Consider the following 13,493-nt stretch of genomic DNA (forward strand, 5'->3'; position numbering starts at 1 on the left):
AGATACAAATGGAATCTAGGGGCCAGGCACGGTGGCTCACGCCTATACTCCCAGCACTTTGGAAGGCGGAGGCGGGCGGATCACTTGAGGTCAGGAGTTCGAGACCAGCCTGGCCAATATGGTGAAACTCCGTCTCTACTAAAAACACAAAAATGAGCTGGGCATGGTGGCACACGCCTGTAGTCCCAGCTACTCAGGAGGCTGAGGCAGGAGAATCACTTGAACTGCGGAAGCAGAGGTTGCAGTGAGCTGAGATCACACCACCGCACTTCAGCCTGGGCGTCACAACAAGACTCTGTCTCAAAAATCAAAAATAGGCCGGGCACAGTGGCTCACGCCTGTAATCCCAGCACTTTCGGAGGCCGAGGAGGGCGGATCACGAGGTCAGGAGATCGAGACCATCCTGGCTAACACAGTGAAACCCCGTCTCTACTAAAAATATAAAAAATTAGCCGGGCCTGGTGGTGAGCGCCTGTAGTCCCAGCTACTTGGGAGGCTGAGGCAAGAGGATGGCATGAACCCGGGAGGCGGAGCTTGCAGTGAGCTGAGATCGCGCCACTGCACTTCAGCCTGGGCGACAGAGCAAGACTCCGTTTCAAAAAAAAAAAAAATTAAAAATAAATGGAATCTAGGAACTTCAACTGTAGTAATAGTTTACAGCCGAATGATGAGAGATACCCAGGGTACATTATTATTAGTTGTCCACCTCTCCCACCCGTTTCCACCATTAGCTAGAAGGGCCTCCATATCACCTATAAATGCCAAGCAATTCATGCAGATATACATATATTTTTAAACTTAACACAGAGGTAGAGATAAATATTTCAGTACGCTCCCATTTAGCTAAGAAAGAGGAAAAGACAAATATGTATGTATTTTTTTAAATGGAAGAATAAAACACACTTTAAAAAAAAAAAAGGTTACTATGGGGAGGAAGAAAGAGAACAGGGTAGAGACATCTATCCAGAAGCTAGATGTCTCTGAATATTCCTTGCTTGTAGATTTAACTTTGAAACATAAAGAGTATAATATTAAACTCTAGGCTGGCCTCAGTGGCTCACGCCTGTAATCCCAACACTTTGGGAGGCCAAGGCAGGTGGATCTCTTGAGGTCAGGAGTTCAAGACAAGGCTGGCCAACATTATGAAACCTCGTCTCTACTAAAAATACAAAAATTAGCCGGACATGGTGGCACGCACCTGTAGTCCCAGCTACTCGGGAGGCTGAGGCAGGAGAATCGCTTGAATTGGAAGGTGGAGGCTGCAGGGAGCCGAGATCATAGCACTGAACCCCAGCGTGGGCAACAAGCAAGACTCCGTCTCAAAAAATAAAAATAAAAATAAACTTCAAAATCTTAAGAATAAAATGCAAAATATAACGAACTCAGAAATCAATTTGAAGGCATAATCACACAGAAAGGAACTATTTCAAGTGATTTTGAAACACTTAATTTGACTAAATATCTCTAAGTAGGATATACCTTAAAAACAAAAGAAATTGCCAAATCTTAAATTGTTTCTTTAGTATTGACAGTTATTTTGAGATTAGTGTACGTGTATATGTTATGAGGTAAAGCAAATAAATAATTACGTTGGTTAGTGTCATTGGGAAGTATAATTTTTGGCTTGGGAAAAAAAAAAAGATATAGCTGTAAGATCTGTGAGGTTATGTAAAAACCTCGTAGTTGGCCAGGCATGGTGGCTCATGCCTGCAATCCCAGCATTTTGGGAGGCCTGGGTGGGTGGATTTTTTGGGCTCAGGAGTTTTGAGACCAGCCTGGGCAACATAGTGAAACCCCATCTCTACAAAAACTACAAAAATTAGCTGGGAGTGTTGGCATGCACCTGTAGTCCTAGCACTTTGGGAGACCTGGGTGGGTGGATTGCTTGAGCTCAGGAGTTTGAGACCAGCCTGGGCAACATGGCAAAACCCTGTCTCTACAAAAACTACAAAAATTAGCTGGGCATGGTGGCGCGCACCTGTGGTTCCAGCTACTTGGCAGGCTAAGGCAGGAGGATCACTTGAACCCGGGAGGTAGAGTCTGCAGTGAGTTGAGATTGCACCACTGCTCTCCAGCCTGGGCAAGAGACTCTGTCTCATAAAAACCAAAAACAGGCCGGGCGCGGTGGCTCATGCCTGTAATCCCAGCACTTTGAGAGGCCAAGGCGGGCAGATCACGAGGTCAGGAGATCGAGACCATCTTGGCTAACACGGTGAAACCGTCTCTACTAAAAATACAAAAAATTAGCCGGGTGTGGTGGCAGGTGCCTGTAGTCCCAGCTGCTCGGGAGGCTGAGGCAGGAGAATGGCGTGAACCCGGGAGGTGGAGCTTGCGGTGAGCCAAGATGGCGCCACTGCACTCCAGCCTGCGAGACAGAGAGAGACTCCGTTTCAAAAACAAACAAACAAACAGAAAACAAACAAACAAAACTCTTGTAGTCTCGTATTTAAATTGAAAGTTTTATTATGAACTCATGTGTTGTATCTTAAAAGAAAAATAATTTCCTAACATTGTTCATTGAAAAGGTCCAGGAAAAATGACCAACCCAGTAGCGATGAGTAGCTGGGATTACAAGCATGTGCCACCACACCTGGCTAATTTTGTATTTTTAGTAGAGACGGGATTTCTCCATGTTGGTCAGGCTGGTCTCGAACTCCCGACCTCAGGTGATCTGCCCGCCTGGGCCTCCCAAAGTGCTGGGATTATAGGCATGAGCCACCGTGCCTGGCAGCAAAGAAGTTCTTAAAGACTATAAAGGTCATGTCAAAAAAATTCAGAAGTCAACTTCCAGAAACTCCTGTTAACTAAAAATGGAATATTTTGAGCATCAATAAGGATAATAACCACAAAGGACTGAAACATCAAATATTTTAAATATGTAGAGGATGCTAGGGAACCAATGCATAATCTCAAAACTAGTAAATAAAGGGAAGTAATCATCATTTCTGTTTCCTTTCCTGTATAAACGTTACTCCAAGGGACCACACAATAATAAGAAATTTCTAGCTCATAAATTAAAATGAGTGATAGAATTAAAAGATTAATGTTTTGCAATCCTTGGTGAATTAGCAGATCCAGACAATGGTCCTAAATGAATCTGAAGTAGTCATTAAATGTAACTACTAATTTATAGGAAACACAGAAGAGAGAGGAACACATTAGTCAACAGAATCCAGACTGTACTAACATCTGTAAGACAAACAATCCAGCTTTAAAAAATCAAACGAATAATAAGAAATGAGAGCGAGGAGCTTCCGGGCTGCTGAACACATGGAGGTGGAGTGTGGTGTACCCAGAGAGGACAGGAAAGCTCCGTACCCCTTCCCACATACACCCTGCCTCATGCATCTCTTGTGGCTGGCTGCTCATTTTTCAACATCACCAGTGTTAAATTATGTATCGTCTGATATGATAAAATGAGAAGGCAATTCACCTCTGTGATCTTCCACCTAAACATCTATAATCCAAATCTAATCATGATAAAATATCAAACCTATGAAGACAAAATTGAGAGACACTGTACAAAATACACTTCGACCTGTCAAGGTCATGAACAAGGAAAATCTAAGAAACTGTCACAGATTGGAGAAAACATTATGACTAAATGCAATGTGGGATCCCCAACTGGATCCTGCAACAGAAAAGGACATTTGTGGAAAATCTGGAGAAATCTGAATAAAATCTATAGTTACTAGTATTGTAGTAATGTTCATTTCTTTTGCGCCCCCCATTTTTTTTTTTTTTGAGACCAAGTCTTTCTCCATAGCCCAGGCTGGAGTGCAGTGGCATGATCTCGGCTCACCGCAACCTCCACCTCCTGGGTTCAAGCGACTCTCCTGCCTCAGCCTCCAGAACATCTGGGATTACAGACACACACAACTGTACCTGGCTAATTTTTTGTATTTTTAGTAGAGATAGGGTTTCACCATGTTGGCCAGGTTGGTCTTGAACTCCCGACCTCAAGTAATCCGCCCACCTCGGCCTCCCAAAATGCTGGGATTACAGGCATGAGGAACCGCGCTCAGCCCTTTTTTCTCTTTGAGACGGGGTCTTGTGGGTTGACCAGGCTGGAGTGCACTGGTGTGATCATGGCTCACTGTAGCTTCAAACTCCCGAACTCAAGCAATCCTCCTGCCTCCACCATACAAGTAGCTAAGCATATAAGCATGTGCAACCACACCCACCTAATTTTTAAATTTTTCTGCAGCAATGGGGTCTTTCTGGATTGCCCAGGCTGGTCTCAAACTCCTGGACTCAAACAATTCTCCTACCGCAGCCTCTCAAAGTGCTGGGATTACAGGAAGGAGCCACCGCCCCCGGCCAATGTTCATTTCTCAATTTTGACAAATGTACTATAATGTAAGATGTTAACATTTGGGGAAGCAGGATGAAGGATATATGGGAACTCTCTATACTACATTTGCAACTTCAGTAAACCCAAAAATGGCTGGGCACGGTGGCTCACACCTGTAATCCTAGCACTTTGGGAGGCCAAGGTGGGAGGATCCCTTGAGTCCAGGAGTTTAAGACCACCCTGGACAACATGGCAAAACTCTATTTCTATTTCTCTATATATTTAAGAAGAAAATTTAAAAAATAATTATTCTAAAATAAGACAAAAAAAAAAGAAATGAGAGAAAGGGAAGGAAAACCCATACAGAATAGAAAATACATAAAAGGCAACCAATTGGAAAATTGAAATGTGTGAATCTTATTTGTATCTGAATTAAACAAACTGCAAAAAGTAAAAAAAAAAAAAAAAAAAAAAAAATTGTAATACCACACTACACTGACTAAGATAGCTAAAATGAATGAAACTGACAATGCCAAATGTTGGCAAGCACATGAAGCACTCAGAACTCTCATATATTGTTGACAGAGGTGTAAAATGATACAAATGCTTTGGAAAACTTGCCAATCATTTATTTAAAAGTTAAACAATCATTTACTCTATGACCCAACAATTTCACTCCTAGGTATTTATCCAAAAAACAGTGAAAACATATGTACATAGAAAGCTTTATATAAGAATACTCATTGCAGCTTTATTCACAATAGCCTAAACCTGGGCAAGGCCCAGGTGTCCATCAAAGGGAGAATGGATAAAAAACTGTATTATGTTCGTACAACAGAATATTACTCAGTAATTAAAAGAAATGATTAGTAGCAAATGTACCAGTAACATACACAACATGAATAAAACTCAAAAGCATGCTGAGTGAGTCCAGGCGCGGTGGCTCACACCTGTAATCCCAGCACTCTGGGAGGCCAAGGCAGGTGGATCACCTGAGGTCAGGGGTTCGAGACCAATCTGGCCAACATGGTGAAACCCCGTCTCTACTAAAAATACAAAATTAGCCGGGCGCGGTGGTGGACGCCTATAATAATCCCAGCTACCTGGGAGGCTGAGGCAGGAGAACTGCTTGAACCCGGGAGGCGGAGGTTGCAGTGAGCCGAGATTGTGCAATTGCACTCCAGCCTGGGCAATAGAGCAAGACTGCCACAAAAAAAAAAAAAAAAAAAAAAAAAAAGCTGAGTGAAAGAAACCAGAAACAACGGAAGTGTACATACAGTATGATTCCATATATATGCAGTTCTAGAATATGCAAAACCAATACAGTATGATTTCATATATATGCAGTTCTAGAATATGCAAAACCAATCTACGCTGATAAAAAAAAAATCAGAACAGTGATTGTTTCAAGGGTAAAAAAGGCAGCAGGGTTTTAGATATTAAGCCTTTATGAAATGACGGGGAATGTGAAAAGTGACTAGAATTACGTAGAGACCTAATGAAATACTGAAAGATGAAATGATATACTGTCTAGGATACTTGCTTCAAAATAATCTAGAAAGGTGATGGTTTAGGCCGGGTGCAGTAGCTCACGCTTGTCATCCCAGCACTTTGGGTGGCCGAGGTGAGCAGATCACCTGAGGTCAGGAGTTCAAGACCAGCCTGGACAACATGGTGAAACCCTGTCTCTACAAAAATTAGCCGGGCACGGTGGTGTGTGCCTGTAACCTGAGCTACTCAGGAGGCTGAGGCGGGAGAATCGCTTGGACCCAGGAGTCGGAGGTTGCAGTGAGCCAAAATCAACCCACTGGACTCCAGCCTGGGCGACAGGGCAAGACTCTGTCTCAAAAAAAAAAAAGAAAAGATAAAAGAAAAGGTGATGGTTTAGATAAAGTAAGATTGGCCACGAGTCAATAATTTTAAGAGTTAGTGATGGGTAAACGGAAATTTATTACCATTATGTAGTAGTTGGTTACAATGACAAACACATTTTCATCTGAGCATGTACTATGAATATGCCTAGCACATGAGGTGTTATGAGATCCAAGAGAGAAATTTTGGAGTCTATGCCTATACTAAATTCATAACCCTCTTGGGACTTTCAGCCTAAGTACATCATGTGGAGCCAAGAGCCACCCTCACTGTGCCTAATCTGAATGCCTGACCCACAAAACTGTGGGAGATAATAAAATGGTCATTTTTAAGCATGAGGTTTTGAGGTAGCTGTTACATAGCAATAGATAACCAAACATCATTCTCTCTTGTGTATATCTGAACTTTTCTATAATAACAAGTAAAAAAAAAAATAATCTGAAGACCACACAGGAGGTCTTCAGATTACACAGGCACTTAGAACTTGTTATACCTTTTGTTAATGACAAAAAAAAGTCATGATTTGTGAGATTACACTACCAATAAGCAACACATTTTCATCTGAGCACGTACTACGAATATGTCTAGCACATGAGGTATTATGAAATCCAACAGAGAAATTTCAGAGTCTATATCTATACTAAATTCATAATCACTCTCAATTCAGCAAGTACCAAAAGACATGTAAATATGACAACACACACATTAGTTGAAGAGACTGTCATTTGTAAAACTGTATTTTAGAATATTAATTGTTTCTCAACCAACTTTACTGTGAGATAAACAATAAAAACTTTCTACATCACAGACACACCAAAGAAGGCATAAGGCAGTTTTACAAAAAGTTTAATTAATATTATTCAACTCCTGGACCAAACCTCAGCACTTCTGAACCACAATCTCTCACAGAAGAGTCTAGAAATCTACGTTTATAAGAAGCTCCCAGGCAATTCTTATGTACTGAAGTTTAAGAATCACTGGTATAAAAGGGTGTGGCAGAAAGAGCTGCCTTGACTTGTTCAAAGTTCTAAGAATTACAAGACAAAAATAGGCATAGAATTCAGAAATCCTGGTTAACACACCACCTACCACAGCATGAGTAACTCCCAAAAATACAGCTCTGTGACATGACAAAAGTACTGAAAACCATTTAAAGTTATCTGAGGCAAAAAAATCAAGTTTTGTGTAGAAAGCTAAAATTTGGTCATCATGCCTATAGAAGGAAAGATTCACTGGGAATAAATAAGGTGGGCCACAAAAAGGAAGTATTAGTAACCCCCAAAAGCTCCCCAAAGTAAAGGACAGTACTCTGAAATGTGATTGTATGGGTGTTGAATACGTGAGAAAAGGATGATGTAATCAGAATGAAGTGATGTGGAGTGAAACTTAGTCAGTGCTTTCAGCATTATGAAGAAGACATGATGCCAGAATAGCTAAAGAAAGCTCATGGTCAGCTTTCCTACAGTGAATAAGCATGACTACCAACCTACCCAAGCTATACTGAATTATCCCTTAAGGAGTTATTTCACAATGTGAATGAATAAATTTGTATTCTGGCTCTAGGTATTCTCGCATTAATTTGGGAAAAATAAACCAGCTTTCTGAAGACCTGATAACCTTGGTGAAATTAACTCAAATCCACAGCTACTTTGAACAGTCTCCTAACCCTTCATTTTTGCATTTAAAGGGGGAAAAAATTTATTCCAAGTCTTACAATTACTGAAGCCATTAAAAGACTGAAATTGTTTAGAGATGGATAGAGGAAGGCTAGTTAGTTGGCTCCCAAGAACTCTAACTGGTTCTTTGATTAATTCATTGTGGCCTAGAATCTGACCCTGAATATTATACGCCCAGAAACTCATTTTAATAGGACTCCACCAATAGTCAGGCTGAGAGATGCTGATTCACCCTTTCTAAACTTTTAAGAGACTGAAGTAAATATACTGCAGTGCTGTAGGAGGCCCAATTCTAAAGATGTTCTCTGGCTGGGCATGGTGGCTCATGTCTATAATTCCAGCACTTTGGGAGGCCTAAGTGGAAGGATCACTTGAACCCCTGAGTTCGAGACCTGCCTGGGCAACATGGAGAAACCCTGTCTCTATTTTTTTTTTCAATAAATAAATAAAATAAAAATAAAGATGTTCCCCTCATCCTAAGATTCCTGTCTTCTGACTAGTCCATCAAACACTAGCGAGGTACTGCTGGGAAAGGACTTTACAGATGGAATAAAGGTTACTAATCAGCTGACCTTAAAGTAGAGAGACTATCCTGGATTACCCAGATAGGCCCAATGTAATCCACGAGTCCTTATACATAGTTGAGGTGCCTGCTGTGGTGGCTCACACCTGTAATCCCAGCACTTTAGGAGGTTGAGGGTTGAGGTGGGAGGATCACTTGAGCCCAGGAGTTTGAGACCAGCCTGAATAACATAGAAAGCCCCCTGGACGCCTGAATAACATAGAAAGACCCCTAGACCCCTGTCTACAAAATTTTTCTTTTTCTTTTTCTTTTTTTTTTTTTTTTTGAGATGGAGTCTCACTCTGTTGCCCAGGCTGGAGTGCAGTGGCACAATCTTGGCTCAATACAAGCTCTGCCTCCCGGGTTCACATCATTTTCCCGCCTCAGCCTCCCGAGTAGCTGGGACTACAGGCGCCCACCACCACACCTGGCTAATTTTTTGTGTTTTTAGTAGAGATGGGGTTTCACCATGTTAGCCAGGATGGTCTCGATCTCCTGACCTTGTGATCCACCCGCCTCGGCCTCCCAAAGTGCTGGGATTACAGGCATGAGCCACCAAGCCTGGCCTACAGAAAAAATTTTAAAATTAGCCAGGCATGGTGGCTTGTGCCTATAGTCCCAGATAGTCAGGTGGCTGAGATAGGATAGCTTAAGCCTGGGAGGTCGAGGCTACAGTGAGCTGTGATTGTGCCACTGCTCTTTAGCCTGGGTGATAGAGTGAGACCCTGTCTCAAAGTAGAAGAGGAAAGCAAAAGAATCACTCATAAAGATTCAGCACAGGAAAGATAAGGCAATAGGAGAGGTCATAGAGATTCCCTGGATTTCATCAACAAACTCAAGGACTTCCTGTGCTCCTGGCTTTGAGGATGGAGAAAGGGGGCCCAGAGCCAGGGAATGCAGACAGCCTGTGGAAACGGAGAACATGCCCTGATCAAAACAGTGGCATCCTTCCTAAAACCTTAAGGCAGTGAATTCTGCCAACAACCTGAAAGAACCTAGAAGTGGATTCTACCCCAGGGCCTCCAGGTGAGAGCCCAGGCTGGCCAACATCTTCATTTCAGCCTTATGGAACCTGGAGCAAACCAGCTGAGCCTAATGATCTTCTGATCCACAGAATTGTGAGACAAATTTGTGTTGTCTTAAGATATCTAATTTTTGGTAATTTGTTGCAGCATCGATAGAAAACTAATATAGATTAATCTACTATGTGAAATTTTAACTGTCAAGCCTGCCAGGATCCTTTCCTGTAAGAAAAACTGCATGGGGGCCAAATGTCAGAAAACTGCTTGAAGTAGGAGATTTAGTTATATGCTTAATATGCTCTGATAACTGACAAAACTATCTTTTTTTTTTGAGACGGAGTCTCACTCTGTCGCCCAGGCTGGAGTGCAGTGGTGCGATCTTGGCTCTCTGCAACCTCTGCCTCCTGGGTTCAAGCGATTCTCCTGCCTCAGACGCCCAAATAGCTGAGACTACAGGTGCACATCACCACACCCAGCTAATTTTTGTATTCTTAATAGAGACAGGGTTTCACCTTATATTGGCTAGGCTGGTCTTGAACTCCTGACCTCAAGTGATCTGCCCAACCTGGCCTCTGGAAGTGCTAGGATTACAGGCGTGAGTTACTGTGCCTGGCCGACAAAACTATCTTGACAAAGGTATATATACCCGTCAAGCAGACTGGATATTCACTTTGGCTTATTAAACCACCCACTCCCATGGCCAGGGCTTGGAAGGACACTACGAACACTCTTATTCCTTCTTTAAATGTGGCATTACAATTAATCTATAGCCAAGTTTTATTCAAGCTTATAAACCAGTCTGCCTCTTCAGTGATTTTATGTATTAATTCATTTGCTGTGTTCACTTTATAACCTGACTCTCAGAAGGTAACTAATTTCCCCAAGGCAAAGGAATGAACTGCTCAACAAAAACACCACTGTCCACATGAACCACATAAAAATACCATGAGCACACAGTGACAACACATTGGCTATGTTTATCAATGAGTTTAAAAAGCAGCATACCTGTTATCCTCATATCAAAAGTATTTCCTTTGAATAATTTCCAAATTTCAAACAAAAATCTGAGTATATAAAACTATTTTTGTGCTTAAATACCTTGATAGATCCACAAAACCCTAAAAAACTTATTGGATAACAATTACCTATTTCCGAAGGGGAGAAAAGGTAAAGATACTCAGAGATTAAGAAAACTAATTCCCTGAAGTCCAAGAGAGCTTAAAGAAAAATGGAAGAAAAGAAAAACTACTTCCCAGTCTAATTCTTAAAAAAAGTGAACAGAAATTCCCAGCAACTTCATCATTACCATTATTTCATAAGTATGATCGCTTTGATGTTTCTTGTACTCAAAGCCTCGAGTGAAACACTGCAAAGAAAGAAAAATTAAATTAGCAAAAGCTACTTTCTTAAAGGACAGAGGAGGTTTGTGTTATTCTTCTGACAAGTTTGGGTTTTTAAAATTTTATTTTTGGAGACAGGGTCTCGTTCTGTCACCCAGGCCGAAGTGCAGTGGCACCATCATAGCTCACTGCAGCCTTGAACTCCTAGGCTCAAGGGATCCTTGTACCTCAGTCTCCCAAAGTGCTAAGATTACAGGTGTGGGCCAGCACACCACTTCTTGACAAGTTTTTTTTTTTTTTGAGACAGAGTCTTGCTCTTTCACCCAGGCTAGAGTGGCGCCATCTCAGCTCACTGCAACCTCTGCCTCCCAGGTTCAAGTTGATTCTCCTGCTTCAGCCTCTCGAGTAGCTGGGATTACAGGCAGCCGGCACAACACTCAGCTAATTTTCGTATTTTTAGTAGAGACGGGATTTCACCACCTTGGCCAGGCTGGCCTCGAACTCCTGATCTTGTGATTCACCTTTCTTGGCCTCCCAAAGTGCTGGGATTACAGGCGTGAGCCACCGAGCCCGGACAACAATTTTTTAAGGATTCATTTAACCTTGTCTGCAGCTGCAATAGAATGGTGGAATCATGATCACAGCTTTTCAGTGGCCCTCACGGAGAAAAAACAAGTCTGAAAAAAATACTTTTTTCTAAGACAACTCTTTGAGGAGAGCATATGCCCTGGAATCACAATCATATAGCCTAAATTTGAATCCTGGCTCTGAAACCGTATTTCAGCCATTCTATGATAAATATTGTTTCATATTTTAAACTCTGGGCTGGGCATTGTGGCTTGTGCCCATAGACCTAGTTACTCAGGGCAGGCTGAGGGAGGAGGATCATTGAGCCCAGGAGGTCGAGGCTGCAGTGAGCTATGATTATACCACTGCACTCCAGGCTGAACAGCAGAGCAAGACCCCATCTCTAAAAAAAATTCTTTATTTTTTTTTAAAGAAAAATAAAAAGTCCCTGAAGTAGGCCTGGAGTAATCCTAGCATTCTGGGAGGCTGAGGCGATAGGATTGCTTGAGCTCAAGAGTTCCAGACCAGCCTGAGCAACAAGGCGAGACCCTTTCTCCACAGGAAAAAAAAAAAAAAAAATTAGCTGGACATGGTGGCACAAGCATGTAGTCCCAGATACTTGGGAAGCTGAGGTGGAAGGATCACTTAAGCCTGGAAGATAGAGGTGGCATTGAGCCATGATCATGCCACTGCACTCCAGCCTAGAGGACACAGTGAAACCCTGTCTCAAAAAAATAAAAAAACTCTCTGAAATCAAGATTCATCTTATAATCGAAAGTACATCACAACTTTCATCAGCCAGTTTTACATTTTAACATTTCTGAAATTGAGGTGCTTCTTATAATCAATGGTGTCTTAGATCTGATAAAATATGGTATTTGCTGTGTGGCCTTGAACAAGTTACTTAACCTCCCTTAGCCTAAATTTCCTCATCTATAAAATGGGGATACTAATCATAGGTACTTCATAGGATTATAGTGATGATTTAAGGGTTAATTCATGTAAAGTACTCAAAGTGGTGCCTGGCACAGAGCAAGTACTTATAATTAGTATTATTATTACCATTATCACCCACAAAAATTGTTTCTTCCCTTGTCATCTGTACAGAGATCAGTCTTCAACAAGATAATAAACAGTGTCATCAAAAGGAATAATCTTCCAGTTATGTTTCCTGTGATTTCAATACTTTAAATTAACTTAAAAAAACAGTGTTATGGCCGGGCGTGGTAGCTCACGCCTGTAATCCCAGCACTTTGGGGGCCGAGGCAGGAGGATCACTTGAGGTCAGGAGTTTGAGACCAGCCTGGCCAACATGAGAAAACCCCATCTCTACCAAAAATATAAAAAATTAGCTGGGAATGGTGGCATGCACCTGTAACCACAGCTACTCGGGAGGTTGAAGCAGGAGAATCCCTTGAACCTGAGAGGCAGAGCTTGCAGTGAACCGAGATCATGCCACTGCACTCCAGCCTGGGTGATAGAGCAAGACTCTGTCGTGGAAAAGAAAAAAAAGAAAAAATAGCTGGGCACGGTGGCTCACGCCCTGTAATCCCAGCACTTTGGGAGACCGAGGCAGGCAGATCACCTGAGGTCTGGAGTTCAAGACCAGCCTGACCAACGTAGAGAAACCCTGTCTATACTAAAAATACAAAATTAGCCAGGTGTGGTGGCGCATGCCTGTAATCCCAGCTACTCAGGAGGCTGAGGCAGGAGAATCGCTTGAACCCGGGAGGCAGAGGTTGCGGTGAGCCAAGATCACACCATTGCACTCCAGCCTGGGAAACAATAGCGAAACTCCCGTCTCAACAAAACAACAACAACAACAACAAAAAAACAGTGTTAACTATTAGGGTTTTGTTTGTTTTTTGATACAGAGTCTTGCTCTGTCGCCCAGGCTGGAATGCAATCTGAGAGGCAAGAGAATCACTTGAACCCGGGAGGCAGAGGTTGCGGGGAGCCAAGATTGTGCCAATACACTCCAGCCTGGTGACACAGCGAGACTTCGTCTCAAAAAAAAAAAAAAAAAAGATTCTCCTGCCTCAGCCTCCCAAGTAGCTGGGATTACAGGCACCCGCCATCATGCCCAGCTAATTTTTTTTTATTTTTGTGGAGATGGGATTTCGCCATGTTGAACCATGTTGACCGGGCTGGTCTTGAACT

The 13,493-nt window shown here is 42.3% G+C and overlaps 1 protein-coding gene across 18 annotated transcripts in view; it reads right to left on the bottom strand.

The window, feature by feature from the left end:
* Window positions 1–13,493, bottom strand: part of TADA2A (transcriptional adaptor 2A) — a 73,560-nt gene that overhangs the window by 42,666 nt on the left and 17,401 nt on the right. For 11 of the 18 annotated variants that reach the window (XR_010152895.1, XR_010152898.1, XR_010152899.1 and 8 more), the window contains one exon: window positions 10,733–10,792. The exons of 5 other annotated variants lie outside the window; for them this stretch is intronic. Coding sequence is in view for 5 of the 13 variants with exons in the window: in XM_001173492.8 (XP_001173492.1) it covers window positions 10,733–10,792 (60 nt within the window). In the remaining 8 variants the exon portion in view is untranslated. Of the gene's footprint in view, window positions 1–1,198; window positions 1,319–10,732; window positions 10,793–13,493 lie in introns of all 18 variants that reach the window. 2 more of the 18 variants (XM_063798672.1, XM_054669998.2) reach the window with 1 other exon arrangement.

Source organism: Pan troglodytes, chromosome 19 (assembly GCF_028858775.2).
Source record: "Pan troglodytes isolate AG18354 chromosome 19, NHGRI_mPanTro3-v2.0_pri, whole genome shotgun sequence".
In the NCBI taxonomy this organism is placed as follows: domain Eukaryota; kingdom Metazoa; phylum Chordata; class Mammalia; order Primates; family Hominidae; genus Pan; species Pan troglodytes.